General features: G+C 36.9%; 3 protein-coding genes, 1 long non-coding RNA gene and 1 pseudogene across 4 annotated transcripts; 3 read left to right on the forward strand and 2 right to left on the reverse strand.

The window, feature by feature from the left end:
- Nucleotides 1–197: 197 nt before the first annotated feature.
- LOC120264439 lies at nt 198–4,137 on the forward strand (annotated as a pseudogene).
- Nucleotides 842–3,046, reverse strand: LOC120264440. The gene is made up of 2 exons (XR_005537429.1): nt 2,624–3,046; nt 842–1,329 (listed from the first exon to the last, which is right to left on the reverse strand). It is a non-coding gene; the product is annotated as an uncharacterized LOC120264440 (long non-coding RNA).
- A 723-nt stretch (nt 4,138–4,860) lies between the features above and the next one.
- LOC120264452 (7-deoxyloganetic acid glucosyltransferase-like) lies at nt 4,861–7,051 on the forward strand. The gene is made up of 3 exons (XM_039272262.1): nt 4,861–4,959; nt 5,041–5,797; nt 5,938–7,051. The coding sequence occupies exons 2-3, from the start codon at nt 5,302–5,304 to the stop codon at nt 6,930–6,932; spliced, it is 1,491 nt and encodes a 496-aa protein (XP_039128196.1). The 5' UTR covers nt 4,861–4,959; nt 5,041–5,301; the 3' UTR covers nt 6,933–7,051.
- Nucleotides 7,052–7,851: 800 nt separating this feature from the next.
- Nucleotides 7,852–9,592, forward strand: LOC120265850 (copper transporter 6-like). Its single transcript, XM_039273824.1, has one exon. It carries the CDS (start codon nt 8,171–8,173, stop codon nt 8,642–8,644), a length of 474 nt encoding a protein of 157 aa, XP_039129758.1. The 5' UTR covers nt 7,852–8,170; the 3' UTR covers nt 8,645–9,592.
- Nucleotides 9,593–14,337: 4,745 nt separating this feature from the next.
- LOC120265353 (peptidyl-prolyl cis-trans isomerase PASTICCINO1-like) lies at nt 14,338–16,881 on the reverse strand. The gene is made up of 5 exons (XM_039273225.1): nt 16,414–16,881; nt 15,984–16,055; nt 15,772–15,804; nt 15,349–15,407; nt 14,338–14,590 (listed from the first exon to the last, which is right to left on the reverse strand). Exons 2-5 carry the CDS (start codon nt 16,005–16,007, stop codon nt 14,338–14,340), a joined length of 369 nt encoding a protein of 122 aa, XP_039129159.1. The 5' UTR covers nt 16,008–16,055; nt 16,414–16,881.
- Between the last annotated feature and the right edge of the window lie 24 nt (nt 16,882–16,905).

Below are 16,905 nucleotides of genomic sequence, written 5' to 3' on the forward strand. Positions count from 1 at the left end.
AGATTGCTTGTGAAAAGTAGGAGCAATTTAACGTCTTATACAGTGGTATTTATACATTTTCCATTCTTGCTTCATTATTATCGTATCATCTTTGCTGTCTATGTTTATTTGCTCTTTATCTTAATGATTCCGTATTCTTCTAATGTTGCTGCCCGTTGCTTCCCTGTATCATTTCTCAAATTTAGGGTTTATTTCGAATGGCGGGTAATGGCAATGTGTCCATAAATCTTGAAAAAGAGCTGGTATTTCTATTGGCGGTCATCTGCACCCCAAATAATTTAGCATGTTATGGTTTAATTATCAGAGAGAATCAAGCAAGGACTTGAAGAATGTGCATGTTTCTAGCAATTTCTCATTTATGTTTATCAACAGATGATGTTATATGCTACTAAACCCTTCATCATCCATGACCCCTAATGTGCTTTTTACGCTGAATAATGCACGGGTCACTGTTTCTTCGCCATTATTACTTATCTATCCTTTCGAAGAGGACTTGACATGTAATTTTTGTGTTTTTCATTGCATTCCCTGCTAGCTTTGATATATATATATATATATACATATAGTGCATGCATGCATGGAGTTACCTACTTTCTTTCTTTTTGTGTGTGTGACACTAGCTCAATCAAGGCTCACTGACAGATCGGTCGCATCCAACAAAGGTAAGGCACTACTAGGTATAGGACCTCAGACTACGGATCTGGTCAGAGTCAACCGCAACAAACATAATAAGGAATAAAAATACATAACTACAAACAAAAGTAACATAAGTAATACAAGTATGGGCTTTAACAAACCCTACAAAAATACAGTGCCACACTTAACATACAGAAATCAAAAATACATATGGAATACAAATTTCACTAACATGAAAACAACAGCAAGGTCTACAACCTTAAAGCTCAGTTATTTCAACAAGACAGCAACTACGACAATAAGATCCCAGAACAACCCACCAATCCTAAGCTTAATCTTCTCATGTGAAAAAAAAAACATAGTACATGAGCCACAAGGGCCCAATAGGATCGCACAAATAACAGATAACACAAATAATTACACAATAATCATAATGCAGACATATACAGAAAATGCTTAGAATACAGAAATCATTAAAAATACGGAAAATACGTGAAAACTAGAAGTGTACATCTCCCTGACTAATAACTGAATCAACAGCTCGAGGCTTGATCTTCGACTGTGAAGTCGGAACAGAACAGACAAAATATCAACAGCGAAAGCGGATCTTCGACCGCGGTCGGAACGGACACGCATGTTCGATAGCGCTACTACAGAAAACATGTGCACATGGCTAGGACTTACTCATCCTAGCTGGGTAATTTGCCAGTAATTAGAGATGTACTAAAACCGCAAAAATACAAAATACAAACAGTAAAATACAAAAAAAATCCAATTTACAATATAATTAAAATAAATAAATAAATAAATAAAATGGCGAATAACAAAATATTAATGGAACGAAAAATAGAAAAAATACTTAGAATACAAAAATAATCAGAAAAACAGAAAATACGTGAAAACCATAAGTGCACATCTCCCTGACTAATAGCAGAATCTATAACTTGAGGCTTGATCTTTCGACTGTGAAGTCGGAACAGAACAAACAGAATATCAACAGCGAAAGCCGGATCTTCGACCGCAGTCGGAACGAACACGCATGTCCAGTAACGCTACTACAGATAACATGTGCACATGGCTAGGACTTACTCCTCCTAGCTGGGCAATTTGCAGTAATTGGAGATGTACAAAATTCGCAAAAATATAGAATACATACAATAAAATACAGAAAAAACCAATTTACAATATAATTAAAATAAATAAATAAATGGACAAATAACAGAATAATAATGGAATACCAACAGGAATAACACTAGAATTTCATAATTAAATAAATAAATTTCAAATCATACACAAAAAACACAATATATAACATTAGAATTTCAGAATTTCTAGGCCAACTAAAGCATCAGAATACCTCGTTCACAATTATATATATATATATATATAACAAACTATCATGCATGCTTAAAGTATGTCATGCTTAGACCAAAGTGTTTATAAATATCAACCTATGTCCTTGCAAGTTGCATACTTGCAAGGATGAATAACACATGCATGCAAAGTAAATTAACATTGTAATAATAAACTCAATACATTAACAACTCCAAGACACTTGTAACAGAATAAGGCACAAGAATAATCAAGAATTAGGAAGTAACCAGGGAATCAAGCATGCATCAACAACCACAAACAAACTAGAAGGAAAGCAAGCTTAAGAAGTGTTGAAATTGAGTTAGGCATTACTACAAACACTTAATGTGCAAGTGCAATAATTTCAAGAATTTCAAAGAGAGAAAGCATTAAAACATGGTCTTTAAATACAAGCAATTAACAAGGGTTTTAAATCAAAATTTCAAGCATCCAAAACTGAAAACATTCGGAGGAGACAAACACTGAGATACAATGACATCTAAAAACCAATTCAAGACACAAAACAAACAATACAAGAAAAGGCTCTAAACAAACATGAAGCATGGTGTTTCTCCATCAAAAGCTCAACAACAAGCAAGAACCTAATAAACTAACAACAACAAGGATCACCTACTACTAATCTCTCCGGTGAGCCACCGGTGAAGAGATCCTTCCTCCGTCCCCAAGCTTCAAGAAGAGGTTCAGCTGATTTGGTGAAGAAGAAGGAGCATGCTTAGAAGGGGAAAGTTTGCTAATAAATTCATGCCAATACTTTAGTGAGATCCACAAAATCCGGAAATAAAGCCAAAAGTGTGGGGGAGGGCTTGTCTGGCATCCAAGGCCAGTCAACTTGCTCAAAGTTGATGGCAGGTATTACAGTGTGTGTGTGTGTGTGTTATATCAAAACAAAAAGATGAAGAAGAAGAAGAAGCCAATAGCCTTTGGTTTTGATATTTATCACCCTAATTTAAGCAGATCTTTGGGATGGCAGAGAAATAGATGGATTACAGGGTAGATCTTTTTAACAGATAACTTTGCCATGAATGTAAATCAGAAACTTGATATTCTTTATGTTGTTGTAGTTAACTAGTTATATAGCTTATGCTTCATGTTGAAAAGTAAGTGCTTTTCATTAACTCTCTTATTTTCCTATCATATCCCTGTTCCAGCTATTCCAATATATGGGCAGTTATATTCTATGTTTCTCTGTTAATATTAAATCTTAATCCATTTCAGAAGGGGCATTTGCTTGATTTCTTTTTTGGAATTAGTTCCTCCATGATACTATTTCTTATAGCTAAAGAAATAAGCTTCACTCCTATACCGGCTTCTTGGTGAGAATCTCATGCCCAAAAATTGGATATCTATATATAACCATATATTGAATTCAAGTTTAGTCTGTTGTTTAGCTATTTATATGAATACCAGAAAATCGTACAAGTGATATATGACATTGTATAGAGAATTTTATTCATATAACTTGAGTTTTGACTAATGAATATATACTTTATTAATCTGATTCAGGCTTACTCAGACATGTTTTGACAAATGTATTGAGAAAAGGTTTGCATGCTGAATCCTTTGATCATTATCCCTTTTTTTTTCTTTTTAAACTTTCTTATCCAGTGCAGTTTTTAATTGTAGACTACTTTCAAAATCTTAATACACGCTAATTAAGATGATCATCAGTCTGAATGAGTTGACACCAATGATTAAAACTCTTGTTCATGCATCACTAATACCTGAAATTGGGACATATTTTCCTGCTTGTTTTTTTGGGTAGGTGCTAACCCAGGTACATCCTTAATAACTTTTGTAACCTTTCTTTCCAGGTATAAGGAATCTGAACTCAATATAGGTGAAAACAGCTGCATTGATCGATGTGTTTCAAAAAATACTGGCAGACAAGCAATGCACTGATAACTTATTTCAAAATACAGCTTCAGGAAAATAATGGGAGAAGAGAAAGAAGATGAGGGGGGAAAAAAGGGAAGAGAAGGAGGAAGAGAGTGAGGCAATAGGAAATTGATTCTCTGCCTTCAATCATTCCATTGCCCCCTCCTGTATAATGGAGTGTGTGTAACGACATCTGAGAATTGTAACAACTCTATCAGACATTGTTTACAAACACATGCTATTCCTACATATTCTCACACTCATTACATTGTTTGTGAATAGAGCATATATGTTCTCTAATTACATAATTTTCTATAACTAGCTAATTATGTGATTTCCATATCTTAATTCAAGAGTTACTAAATCATATATTGGAATTCCCACGCTAGAGCCATTCACAGCTCTTGGTTCACCTGGACCTGCATCAAGTACATAGACGAGATCCCTTTTATAGCGTGTAGTTTTGATAAAATGAATTAACCACAATTGGAAATAAAAGTGTAGTTCTTTTTTTTAAAAAAATAAAAATAAATAAATAAACGAGATAGACATAGCAAAAGAACACAAAAAACTAGTTAGATGAATCATAGTCCTCTCCAGTGTTGCCGGATGGTGATGGTGGGTCCGTCTCCGTCTCGGCAAGTTTGGGCCTTAATGGTGCCGATTAATACCGTGCTGCATTAAATGAAAATAATAAAAGAAAGTTAATAATACCACGAATGATTACTTTTTTGTATAAAATAAATACAGACACATGTTTATTATTAAATGCATTTATCTCGTTTGGCGTAATCCAGAGTTCACGTGATTGGATTTGACAGCGAAAACAAGCTGTATTTGACAGAAGCAGATCAATGCAAATGAGTGTATGATCTTTGGGAGTCATCGTACGGTTTTTAGCTTTTATGTCATGGATGACTTCAATTGTTTTACAATATTCTTCAATGCTTTTTATTCCCAAAGCTGGTTTGTCAGTCGTGTTTTTGATGTCTATTTACAAAGCTTTTCATTTTTTGGTTTTTTTATCAGAATCATCGCTCGGTTTTTAGCTTTTGCCTCATGGATGACTTCATTGTAATAGAATCGTCAATATTTTTTATTCCGAAAGCTGGTTTGCCCTGTTTTTGATGTTTATTTTGTTTGGTCGATTGCAAGGTTTCATTGGTTCAGCAGTGTCCAGATGGCCAGCAGCAGGCAGCAGCCTATTATCATTTATCAATGGATTGGTCATACTCATAGTGAGACAAAGAGCCAGTCTTCTGCTACTTAACAATAATATATTATATATATATATATATATTTTAAGTAAGAATAACACATGATGAGCCTCCTCCTCCACTCACACGCTCACCCATCCAACCCATCTACCCAGTGATAGTGTTGTTCGATCCGATCAGTGTGTCTGTCCATTGAGAGATGGTGGCGCATGTTCTGGTATTCCCTTTCCCCGCCCAGGGACACCTGAACAGCATGCTCAAGTTGGCTGAGCTTCTATCCCTCTCCGGTCTCCATATCACCTTCCTCACCACAGATTACCACTACCATCGCCTCTGCCTCCATTCCCCAACTCACGCTCGTCTATCTCGACGCCCGGGCTTCTGGTTCCGCTCCATCTCTGATGGTCTCACTGACCAACGACTCCGTTCCGCCGATCGTATCCTCGAACTCTACGAGTCACTGACTTACAACTCCAGCTCTCTGTTTCGAGACCTTTTGATCTCCAACCAGAACCAGGATGGATGGCCACGGATCACGTCTCTTGTGGTCGACGGTATCATGCCTTTTGCTATGGATGTAGCTAATGATTTGGGAATACCAACCATAGCTTTTCGTACTTCCAGTCCATGTAGCATCTGGACCTACTTCTCTCTTCCCAGCCTTGTTCAAGCAGGAGAGTTTCCTTTCCCAGCTGGTATTACTATTTATTGATTGCATGCTGGCTGGCATCATCAGCATGCATGCATGCATGCATAACACACACACAAAGATATATATATATATATATATTATATTCTCTTTCTCCATTAATTCTTACTAAATTTACAACTGCAGAGGAAGCTGATTTAGATAAGAGGGTGTACGCTGTAACGGGCATGGAGAGCTTCCTACGGCGCAGGGACCTCCCCGGGTTTTTCAGGCAGGCTAGGGACATCAGTCACCCGTTCCTTGACTTCGTTTATGCTGTCACACTTAGTACGACGCGCGCAAAAGCTTTCATCCTCAACTCTCTGGAAGCTATGGACGGCACAGTGCTATCCCACATCCGCACCGTTTGTCCGACCACCTATGCCATTGGCCCTCTTCACTCTATGCTCACAAGCATGAGCTCACATGTGTTAATTAACAGCCAAAGCGACGAAAGGTCAACTAACTCGGCCACCTTACGGCGAGAAGACCGGAGCTGCTTGACCTGGCTTGACAACCAACCGAAAGGATCTGTGCTGTATGTGAGCTTCGGTAGCTTTACTGTGATAACAAATGAGGATCTCTTGGAGTTTTGGCATGGCTTAGTCAACTCGGGTCAACGGTTTTTATGGGTAATACGGTCGGATTTGGTCAATGGGGTCGAGAAAGTGGGAAGCCCGTTGCCGTCGCTGTCTGTGCCACCAGGGGTGGTAGAGGGGACGAGTGAAAGAGGATGCCTTGTTGCATGGGCGCCGCAGGAGGATGTGCTAGCTCATCCCTCAGTGGGATGCTTCTTGACTCACAGTGGTTGGAACTCAACTCTAGAGAGTGTAGTGGCTGGGGTGCCAATGATATGTTGGCCTTTCTTTGTGGACCAGCAGATCACCAGCAGGTATGTGAGTGAAGTATGGAAGATTGGGCTGGACATGAAGGATATGCATGGGAGAGAGATTGTGGAGAGAATGGTAAGAGATGCCATGGAAGGAGAGAAAGCTCAGGAGTTGAAGAGATCGGCAGCAGCAATGGCGGAGAAGGCCAAGGAGAGCATAAGAGAAGGAGGGTCCTCCTATCTGAACTTCCAGAGTCTGGTGCACTACCTCAAGTCCACTGATGATCGATCAGGACAAGAACGATTAGATTAGATTAGATAGATCATTAATTGCCTGCTTAATTATGAATATTTCTTCAAGTCCTGCTTTTTATCATCACATTTTGATGTGCTTATCTTTGGAATAAAGCTTAATCAGAATATTTATCTTCATATCGTCATATATGTGATCGCCTTCATTCTCTAATGAGACTCTTTTCAGTCAGTTTTCTTTTATTATTTTTCAACTTCTAATATTAACAGTAGGCTTATTCCAATTTTCAGATTGCATTAATATTAAAGTGGGGGCATGGTAATTCTAGGGGTTTGTTAAGATAACATTTATTTATTATTTTGTTTTGGTGGGGTTTAAATAACTTTTCTCAGTCATTGAATAAAAAAAGCTCCCTCCAATTTTTTTTTTACTTGTCCACTTTAAGTAATTTATATAAATAAAAAAAATGATCTATAATTTATAAAGAATTATATTAATTTTTTAAAATTATTTTTATTTAAACTCTATTAAAAATTCTTAAGTTTTCTTCTTTTTTTACATTAGTTATAATTTAATTATTATGTCTCCATTTGTCGTTTTTCAATTTAAAATTTTCCCAAATAAAATTTTAATATAAAAAATACCTGAAGGAGTATATATTTAATACTCAAATTACTTAAAATATCTAAACAAGAGCAATCGCCCGAGTGCAGACATTTGTATCGTACCGAGGAGATTCTGACATGGTATGTATCCCATCGACGTCCCCAATGCGAGCACCTTAAACACCTTATCTTCAACGTCCTCTAAATTGACAGCTTTACAAACATCAATAGTCAATAGACCCCCACCAATGCTCGTTTGTCGCCGAGCCCATTAAACTCCGAATAACTTATCTTGTTTGGCGTGAAGTTCAAGGCCAAGCAATAAGCAATAGTTAAGTAAACCCTCATGAAAGTGTGAAACCCATCAAATCATGTCCGTTGTTTGACGTCATCCAGCTCAACATGTCGTCTCCCCATGTCCATCTCAAGGTTCCCGTTATTAATTAGAAAGTAGAAACCAAACCGGCAAACCCTTCCGGTTTATCAAACCACTAGTTCTGGTCCGACTTTATCGGCCCGTCAATTACCCTTTTCATTTTCATTAACAATTGGAGACATACGCCACCTTTATTCCTCCATTTCCTGGCCTCTTAAAACATTCAACAACCATCTCTCATCTTCCACCTCTTGTACACAAATTCCTTATCACCACCACCATTCTCAGGACCACAGGAAGAAGCGAAAGTGAAAACGATGGAGATGAACGGAGGAAGCAGTATGATGGCACCGTCACCACCAGAATCAGGGATGGGGGGTATGGAGCACATGGGCGGTGGAGGGATGATGCACATGACCTTCTTCTGGGGAAAGCGTGTCCAGATCCTCTTCACCGGATGGCCTGGAGACCAAGGGATCGGTATGTACCTCCTCTCCCTTCTCTGTGTCCTTCTTGTTGCCGCCCTCGTCGAGCTCCTCTCTGGTGTCTCGCGCCGTGTCGCGTCGTCCATGCCCATCACGGGCCTCTCGCTAACTGCTCTGCACGCCCTGCGCATCGGTCTGGCTTACCTGGTCATGCTTGCAGTCATGTCCTTCAACGTCGGTGTCCTCATCGCGGCCATCGTGGGCCATGCTCTCGGCTTCCTCTTCACTGGGAGTGGGCTTTTCAAGTGGTCTCGGCCCACTGTGGATCCCGCTGGTGGAGACGCGTTCTCCTCCACCAAAGCCTAGCTACATCAAACCCAACCTCGATTCGATCGGTACCAGATAAGAGGGCATTCCATTACTCCCTTATATTTGTTAATTAGGCTTTGCTCATAGGATCATGTTTTTCATTTGTTACCTACTCCTGTGTTGCATTACATCCATATGCTGAACTTAATACGACTTCCCCTCCTCCCTTTTGGAGACCGGAAACATGGCTTGCCTTCTTATTTGCAGCAGAACTAGATGGTCTTCTACAATCCGATTAACCAAACCATAAGTAAGTAGAACACCAATTACTACATCCTATGACGCAACGGTTTGATTACCCTTGTTCAGATTTAACATCAAGTCTATCATTTATAAAGAAGATAAAAAAAAAAAAAATAAAAGCCTTTGTTTTAGTTTCTAGATTCCACGTGAATTTGACACCTGTGGCAACGGTAGAATAAAGAAACTCTACCATTTTTTAAGCAACTCCTGGACCACCACCTCACTCACCTCTTGACGGACGAAGACTAGTACAAGCTGGATTGCAAGTAAAAGTATTATTTTTCTAACATCACTACTGACCCCTATGGAAATCCAAGTGATCAATCGATGCCCATTGGATTGCAAGTAAAAGTATTATTTTTGTAACATCACTACTGACCATTTTGGAAATCCAAGTGCTCAATTGATGCCCACCAGAAGGAGAAAAACGATAGCACAAACTGTCGACTTCTACAGCAAGCCCAATATCCCTCATTTCCATGTTGGATCTGTTGTGGTATCATTTGCATGACTTTGCTTTTTGTAATTTAGAACCTGCAACCTTGTTCCTCTGCTGAATCTGTTCCAACTTCAACCGTACGTTTCTCCTGGCTTCATGTCAAACAACCCTTTGAACTGCTTTCTGCCTTCTTCTCTACCTCTTGCCTTTTTTTAGAGAGAGAATCATGATAAAATAAAGCTTTCAACAATAATTTTGATGAAGAATCTGATTTAACTTGTCTATTATTATTGCTTCAGTTTGAGAATGGCAGCTGCAGCATTAGGCTCTGAATATTTATCCATCTTTATCATCTGTAAACAGTAATTAATATCATAACAAAATATTATTGAGAGAACTACATATAAATGATCAACTGAAAAATTAGGCGCCAGGGGGTTCACTTGATTTTATAGCAAAAACTTTGTATTCCCCCATTTTTTGGTAGCAGGCAGCCACATTCAGATGTATAATGAATTCTGTTAAGCACAATAGCTTATGAAGAAGTGAGATTAAACGAATAGATGAATCTGTAATATCATTCAGCAGCCGCTAACTTAAAATAGAAACTTTGGCAGGGGTCACTCAATTATATTAAACCAAAAGAAGAAGAAAAATATTAACCAAATATAGGAGGCAGTAATCTTACTCTTGAATTTAAGAAAACCTTTTCTCCACCAAATATCATTCAAGAAAACCGCTTCCCTACCAAAAAAGTACCATTTCATGAAGAATTGACTGCAGTAAGGGTGCGTTTGGTTAGCTGTAATTGAAAAGACAGTGGATTTCATATTACAGTGTAATTGTAAATCCTGTAATTGAAAATGCGTTGAATTAACAAATCCAGGTGTTTGTTTAGATGTATCCTGGAAGGTAGGATTTTTAGAATTTTTGTGTTTGGTTTGAAGGATTTGTAAATCTGGATTTAGTAAAAGCGTGTTTGGTTTGATGTATTTGAGGGTATATGATCACCATGGTGAGATTACCCCTCACATGTTTAACATATTAATTTTTTTTAATATATAAATAAAATCAAAAATCGTAACATTAACAAAATCATAATTTTATTATTAAATTAATTTGTGAAGATATTATTATAGTTTATAATAATATTGAATTTTAATTATTACTATTGGAATTATTTCAATTAATTTTAACTATTATCACAAACCTAAGAACCAATTATTATTAACCTTAAAAAAGTAAGTATAAATTTTTCATATATGCTTTCTAAACATTTGCATGGATATTTGATCTATTTCCAATTGTTATTGGTATAATTTGATCAAAATAATGAGTGATGCATTTGCAACTCATTCTCTTTTAAATAAACTAGTACCAAACAAGCATGACAATCTTTAATTTTTGAAACATCACTACGAAATACAAAAAATTTATTATATACAAACAAATACCTTAATGACAATAACACATTAACTTCAAACAACAACTCATATAAGTCCAATAAATACATATAATTTATTTTTGAAACATGATTTTTTACCATCTCCACAACTCAAGAATATCAACCAAATGATTCAAAAAATTCCTCCAACCAATCCTTGCGCATTTCGTCAGCCATGCCAAAGAACATTCGAGCTCGTGCATCATCCATCATCAAATGCTCATATACCCTCCGAAGATAAAATTTTGAAGCGCCCTTTTAAAGAACCAAAGGCACGCTCAACAGAGGTACGAGCAGATGAATGTCGCAAGTTAAAAAGCTCTTTAGCATTTTGAGGAGTCCTTGAGCCAAAGTCCTTCAAGTGATACCTAACCCCTCTATAAGGGGGTATGAAACCCGGACGAGTAGCATATCCCGCATCAACGAGATAATACTTTCCTAATAAAAATTATAAGAACAAGATTAATATTTAGTGGGACATTTTTTATTTAAAAAAGATGACTATATGTACCTTCGGGGACCCTTAGTCCGTTAGGTCGTTCAAGAGCATCACGAAGCACTAAAAGCATCGTGTCTTTGAACCTTCCCAACCAGCTAGAACATAAGTGAAACGCAAATCAAAAATCTACAATTTGCAAGGACATTTTTGGGTTGGGTATGATTTTCTTCCTCGAAATGCTGCAACTTCATTCGCGGGGACAGAAGCATGAATGTGTGTTCCATCCAAGGCCCCGATCACGATCCCTAACATCGAGTGCATTATGTTAGAATTAACCGTAAAAATTATATGTGACATCTAATATAAGGATACCTTAAAGTAAGGGTATAATGTTCTCCTCGCTTCTATGTATGGATGTGTTTGCATACTTGGTGGCCGTATGTAGTCATGTTGTAATTCACCAATTGCGAATAAGACATGGTGGAAGTATCTACTAACCGTCTCACTTGACCTCAGAAAATTGTGGGCAATAACACGATTGCGCTGATTATGACCAATAGTATGCAGAAACATAAGCAATTGCTCCTCCACAGTCATGTGTAATGTATCACGAACGTAACCTTTTGCACGTAGTATCGTGCAAAGATTAAAAAATCTAAATTTGTCCATGCGAACCATGTTTATACTCGTGCCATCATTCCCGTTTACCAACCTAGACAAATATGTTTCTCTTATTTGTAGTCTCTCACGGGACGGTTCTCTACATATTCGACGTCTTTTGTTGTGCACATGTAACATCACGGCATAGGCCACGGCCAAAACCGTTATTTGTAATAGGTATAATTCATCATTTCCATTGTGATCATCCATCTAAAATAATAGTTAGTAGTCGTTAGTTAATGTTCAAATTAACCACTCGATCACATATATATATATATGTGTGTGTGTGTGTGTGTGTGTGTGTCCATATATGTTCATTTCTATTCAAATAATATCAGTAGAAACATGATATTTGGAGGCACTTGAGGTGTGACAACATGTTTGGTAATATCTTTTATTGAATTCGATGTTAAATGGGAACAAAGAGCATATGCATGTAAGATGATGCTTTGAGATGAATATTTTTGTTTGTCTATAATTCTAAATCCTTAGATTTTGTAGTTAAATGGGTGTCAGTTAAACAAGATCTATAAGTAAAGATCAACAATGTTGCTGTTCTATAGTGCATTTATTGGCATATCAGGAAAAATGAGGAATATAAATTATTATTCGTCCTCTACAATTTATTGCTTCTACTTTGCTTTTCTTCATATTTAAATGGTTGTCCTTGTTGTACAGCTACATATATTCATCACTAATTAGAACATAATACGCATTAATGACTCATTCAATATTCCTTGCAGCACGAATTCCTTACTGAATGATAAGTACACAAGAGCTTTCTTTTTTGTTTGACTTGGAAATTAAGATGAATGTAGTGTTATGTTGTGTTTGAATAGAGAACAACATAACAGGTCCCACACCTAGGCTGATTTGTTGACGAGCTTAATAATTTGATGTTTAGTAATATTTTTAAGGATTTGTGGAGTTATTTGACTAATTTGGGCGTGATGAAATTTGATAATCATCTATTGGACGGTTTGTTTTAGAATTCCTGAAGTTTTAGATTAAGTCCTATACCTTTCAATAATTTATGTTATTAAAAGAACAATTTTGCGATCTCAATATTCAGTTAATGCAAAATGGTGTTGCTATCTGAGATCCAAATTAACCTTAAAATGATTAGAACTAATACTGCAAGAGGCATACCAAACGTACCCATCACTTGGAAAATCACAACTATATGAAATACTAACATTCAAAGAAGGAAATATCAGACTAAATGACATAATATTCCCTAGAAAATGTTTGAAGGGCCAAGATAAACTTTTGGCCCATTCCATAGTTACAAATGCTCAAGATTTGAATAATGGTGTCTGCAAGTATAGAGAGACTAGATAAATTCACTAGACATGAAAAATCTCAGAACCTCAAAACCACAGAGAATCACAGAAGCCAATCCACACATGCAACTCAAAAATTCACAAAATATACTTCATCACTAGATTAAGCAACTCCTTATAGAAAATAGCATTGGATGAAATTCATCTTACTATTGTACTTTATCAAAGTTCAGGCTCTGACAAGGGGAGCAAGCACCATCATCAGTTGCTGTGCCAAAATGTGACGACTTCCCAACCAATTCAGCAACTCTCTTGGCACGTCCAGAATCTCGGGGACAAACCAGATAGTACAAGAGAAGAGCACGATCTCTGCTGCTGCGGTTCTAGAGAAGAAGAGGAGAAAATCACTACGAGCTAGGGAGTTCTTCACAGCCGTTCTCCTCCTTATTTTTGTTGTTGTTGCTGCTGCGGGTTCCGGCGACGCGACAGGGGAAGAGTAGCTCAGGATAGGGTGTCGTTGATGGCAGATCTACTCCAAAGTTTTGTTGTTGTTGCTACTGTGGTTCCGGCGACGAACAGGAGAAAAACACGACGGGCTGAGGTGTCCTTCGCGACCGATCTCCTCCGAATTTTGGCTGCAGTGGTTCCGGCGAGGCGACAAGAGGATGACCAGCGATGATGAAGAAAGGTTGGTTTCTCAAAAGGGGGTAAGCAGACAAAAGCATGAAAAGCTTTTGAATTACATTGGATTTGGTATTACGGTGGATTTAACCGTAATTCAAAACACAGCTGATAATGGGTTTGGGGTTATTTGCAATTACATTTGGATTTGCAACTACATCTAAACAAACATCAGTTTTTTAAAAGTGCCGTATTTCCAATTACATGTAATTGGAAACACACCCAAACAAACACACCCTAAATGTAACAAAAATAGGGACCAAACAAAAACCAGGAAATTCAATCTTAAATGGGAACAAATGTGAGTATGTAACAATTAATTACAGTAAATCCATAAATAAATGTATAGACTTGATACAATCTATATTCCAAGAGCCAAGACAACATTTTTTTAACACATATAAATATGAGAATCGGGCGTTAGAATTTGGGGGAAAAAATTGGTATAACCAAAAAAAACAAAAAAAATATTGAACTACTCAGAAACAATGGGAACAACATTCACAGGAATATCTTCTTACCATACCTAGAATGACAATTCATGCAATTTGGATTAAAACTTAACATCGTCAATAAAAGGCAGACGCACCTGAATAAAATGAATCGATTCAACTTCAAATTGACCATCCTCAAGGTCTTCTGTTGTTTCAACAAAGGAGATTTACTTAGGTAGGCATTTGAAACTAATATGGAAGCCTTCTCTCGTAGAGCCAGAGCCAATGTGCCAATTGCCATCTCAAAACCCTTTAGGTACCTAAACCACAAACATCAATTATCATCAAGTCAGAACATATAGAAGTGACTATGATATGCTCAGTGCTGGTTAAAAATAAGCACATCAAATAAAACATAAGTTAATTCAATCGAATCGACAACAAAATAATGAGTTGACCAAACTAGATGAGTAGAAATGACAATTGAAATAAATAAATATATATATATATATATATATGTGTTAACGCTGGCAAAGCTATCTATAATTGTCCTGATAGTCCACGCCATTCAAGCCACAGATTTGCCAAAAGTGAAGCAATATTTTTGGGAGTTCGATTCTCAGTTAAAGACACATTTCTGGGAGTTATAAATAGTAGTTGTGTACGGGTGGTTCCAGTCTACGCTGAGTAGGCTCTGTCCTCACTGTTCCATCAAAAATTTATGCAGCGTCCCCCGGCTCTACAGTGGGTTCGCTCGCTCCCTTATCCCCAAAAAAAGTGAAGCAATATATATGGTTCCTTTGTGCATGGTAGAATTAACTTTCCACAAAGTGACAGTGCAGTAAAATATCAATTACAGAACGGATATGTTATGCACGTATTGAGATAAGTGAAGCACTGAAAGACTTGACTAATCACAGTAAGAATTAAGACTTCCACAAATCTAGAACTGATCAAAGGTGAAAAGTCATGGCGTAGAAAATTCAAAGTCAACAAACACGATATATCATCCTTATGCTTTTTTTTTTTCTTCTTATTAAAGGCACAAGCAGTACATAAGAAAAGGATAGACAATCACCAAGATGTTACTTCATAAGCTTCTCTTGGAGATTCCCATCGTTGCCCTTCATTAAAAATCTGCAAAAAATACATTGGTATACAGACAGCCAATTCAAGTACAGTAAAATCACAAAGCAAAAAAACTGAATGAAGACATGAAATTTTCCCATCAGAAATTAGTTCTGCCAGTTGTCACAAGTGCAGGAAGAGAAAACTGAAGATAGAACTATCTGAGAACAGTATCATTTGGAAAAAGAAACAGAACATGAGAGCTATATCCTTATTTTTCCGTCAAATAAGCTGTTGTCCTCAATAGCCAATATATCAAATATAACAAAAGCACTCGGCAAAGACATAATTTAAGTATAACATCACATGTAATATTACTCTAAGCTTATATACATAACAGAGGTGAGAATAGGATTTGATGAAGTTGAAACACCTTCTTCACGATCACCAAATCTTCACTAACAACCTGGTCAACAAAAGAAAATTAGACTAGGAAAGAGAACTAAAGCAAATCCATCCAAGGACACCTACAATGCTGAAAACTATAGTAAATAAGAATTTAGAAGTCCTTGAAATTAACTGCAAGCCAAAATGCAAAGTCAGTAGATATCTCAGGAAATCAGTAATACTGGTAAATTTCCTCACCTTGGCTTTGTAGAAATCCAACATCTCAGTCTCAAAATGAAATTCACCATCTTATGAGAAGTCCTTGGGAGCCTGAAGGGAAGAATCATTTTTGACTTAGTGTAATTCTGACTAAATTTTAAACTGAAAAGACTATAATTAAGATGAAATTCAAAGGATGATATAATACAATTTTTTTCACAAAGTATAAACAATAGCCTAGATCCTAAAGAATTACAAAATGGAGAAAAACTCTAAAGAATTCTGTAAATACACGATACGGGTTCTAAGCTATTTGTATGGCCAATAAAGAAAATTAAATCTATTATAATAGAAACACCATATAGTTCAAATAGTCATATGGTCCATTATCAGAAATTAAATGGAAACAAACCAAAGAATCTCACTTTAAATATTTGACTGACCCGATATAGAAAGAGAAAGGGCGTACCATTCATTCCCACTTCACACTTAAACATGGTAGGAAGGCCTTCGCAGAATCCAAGCAACATTTTGCCCTTCCCCAAGATATATTATAACAAAAAATAAATAACAAGTCTCAGGAAACAACAGTGAAACATTTCCAAGCTGCAAATGAACTACAGCCCGCTAGCCAAACTCCTTGTCCCCCCTGATTCAATTTAGACTTAGAGAACTATTCTTGTCAGTTGTCATTCAGGCTCATCTCATCTCTCTATATGTTTCACTTTCACTTTCACCTTCATATGCTAAACCACACATTAAAGCAGAGTGGCATGGTTCTTTTTGAGGAGCCTTTGCTAATTCTTTTTAATCTAAACAGCTGATGACAAACAATAACCATACATGTATATGGTATACCTAAAGGATGATACAATTTGGCGCCTCTTATTAGTGGCTTGAATGAGCACTTACGGACTTACCTCAATGTTCGGATCTTGTAGAGTTAACTATATACATATAT

Source organism: Dioscorea cayenensis, chromosome 7 (genome assembly GCF_009730915.1).
Source record: "Dioscorea cayenensis subsp. rotundata cultivar TDr96_F1 chromosome 7, TDr96_F1_v2_PseudoChromosome.rev07_lg8_w22 25.fasta, whole genome shotgun sequence".
NCBI classification, from domain to species: domain Eukaryota; kingdom Viridiplantae; phylum Streptophyta; class Magnoliopsida; order Dioscoreales; family Dioscoreaceae; genus Dioscorea; species Dioscorea cayenensis.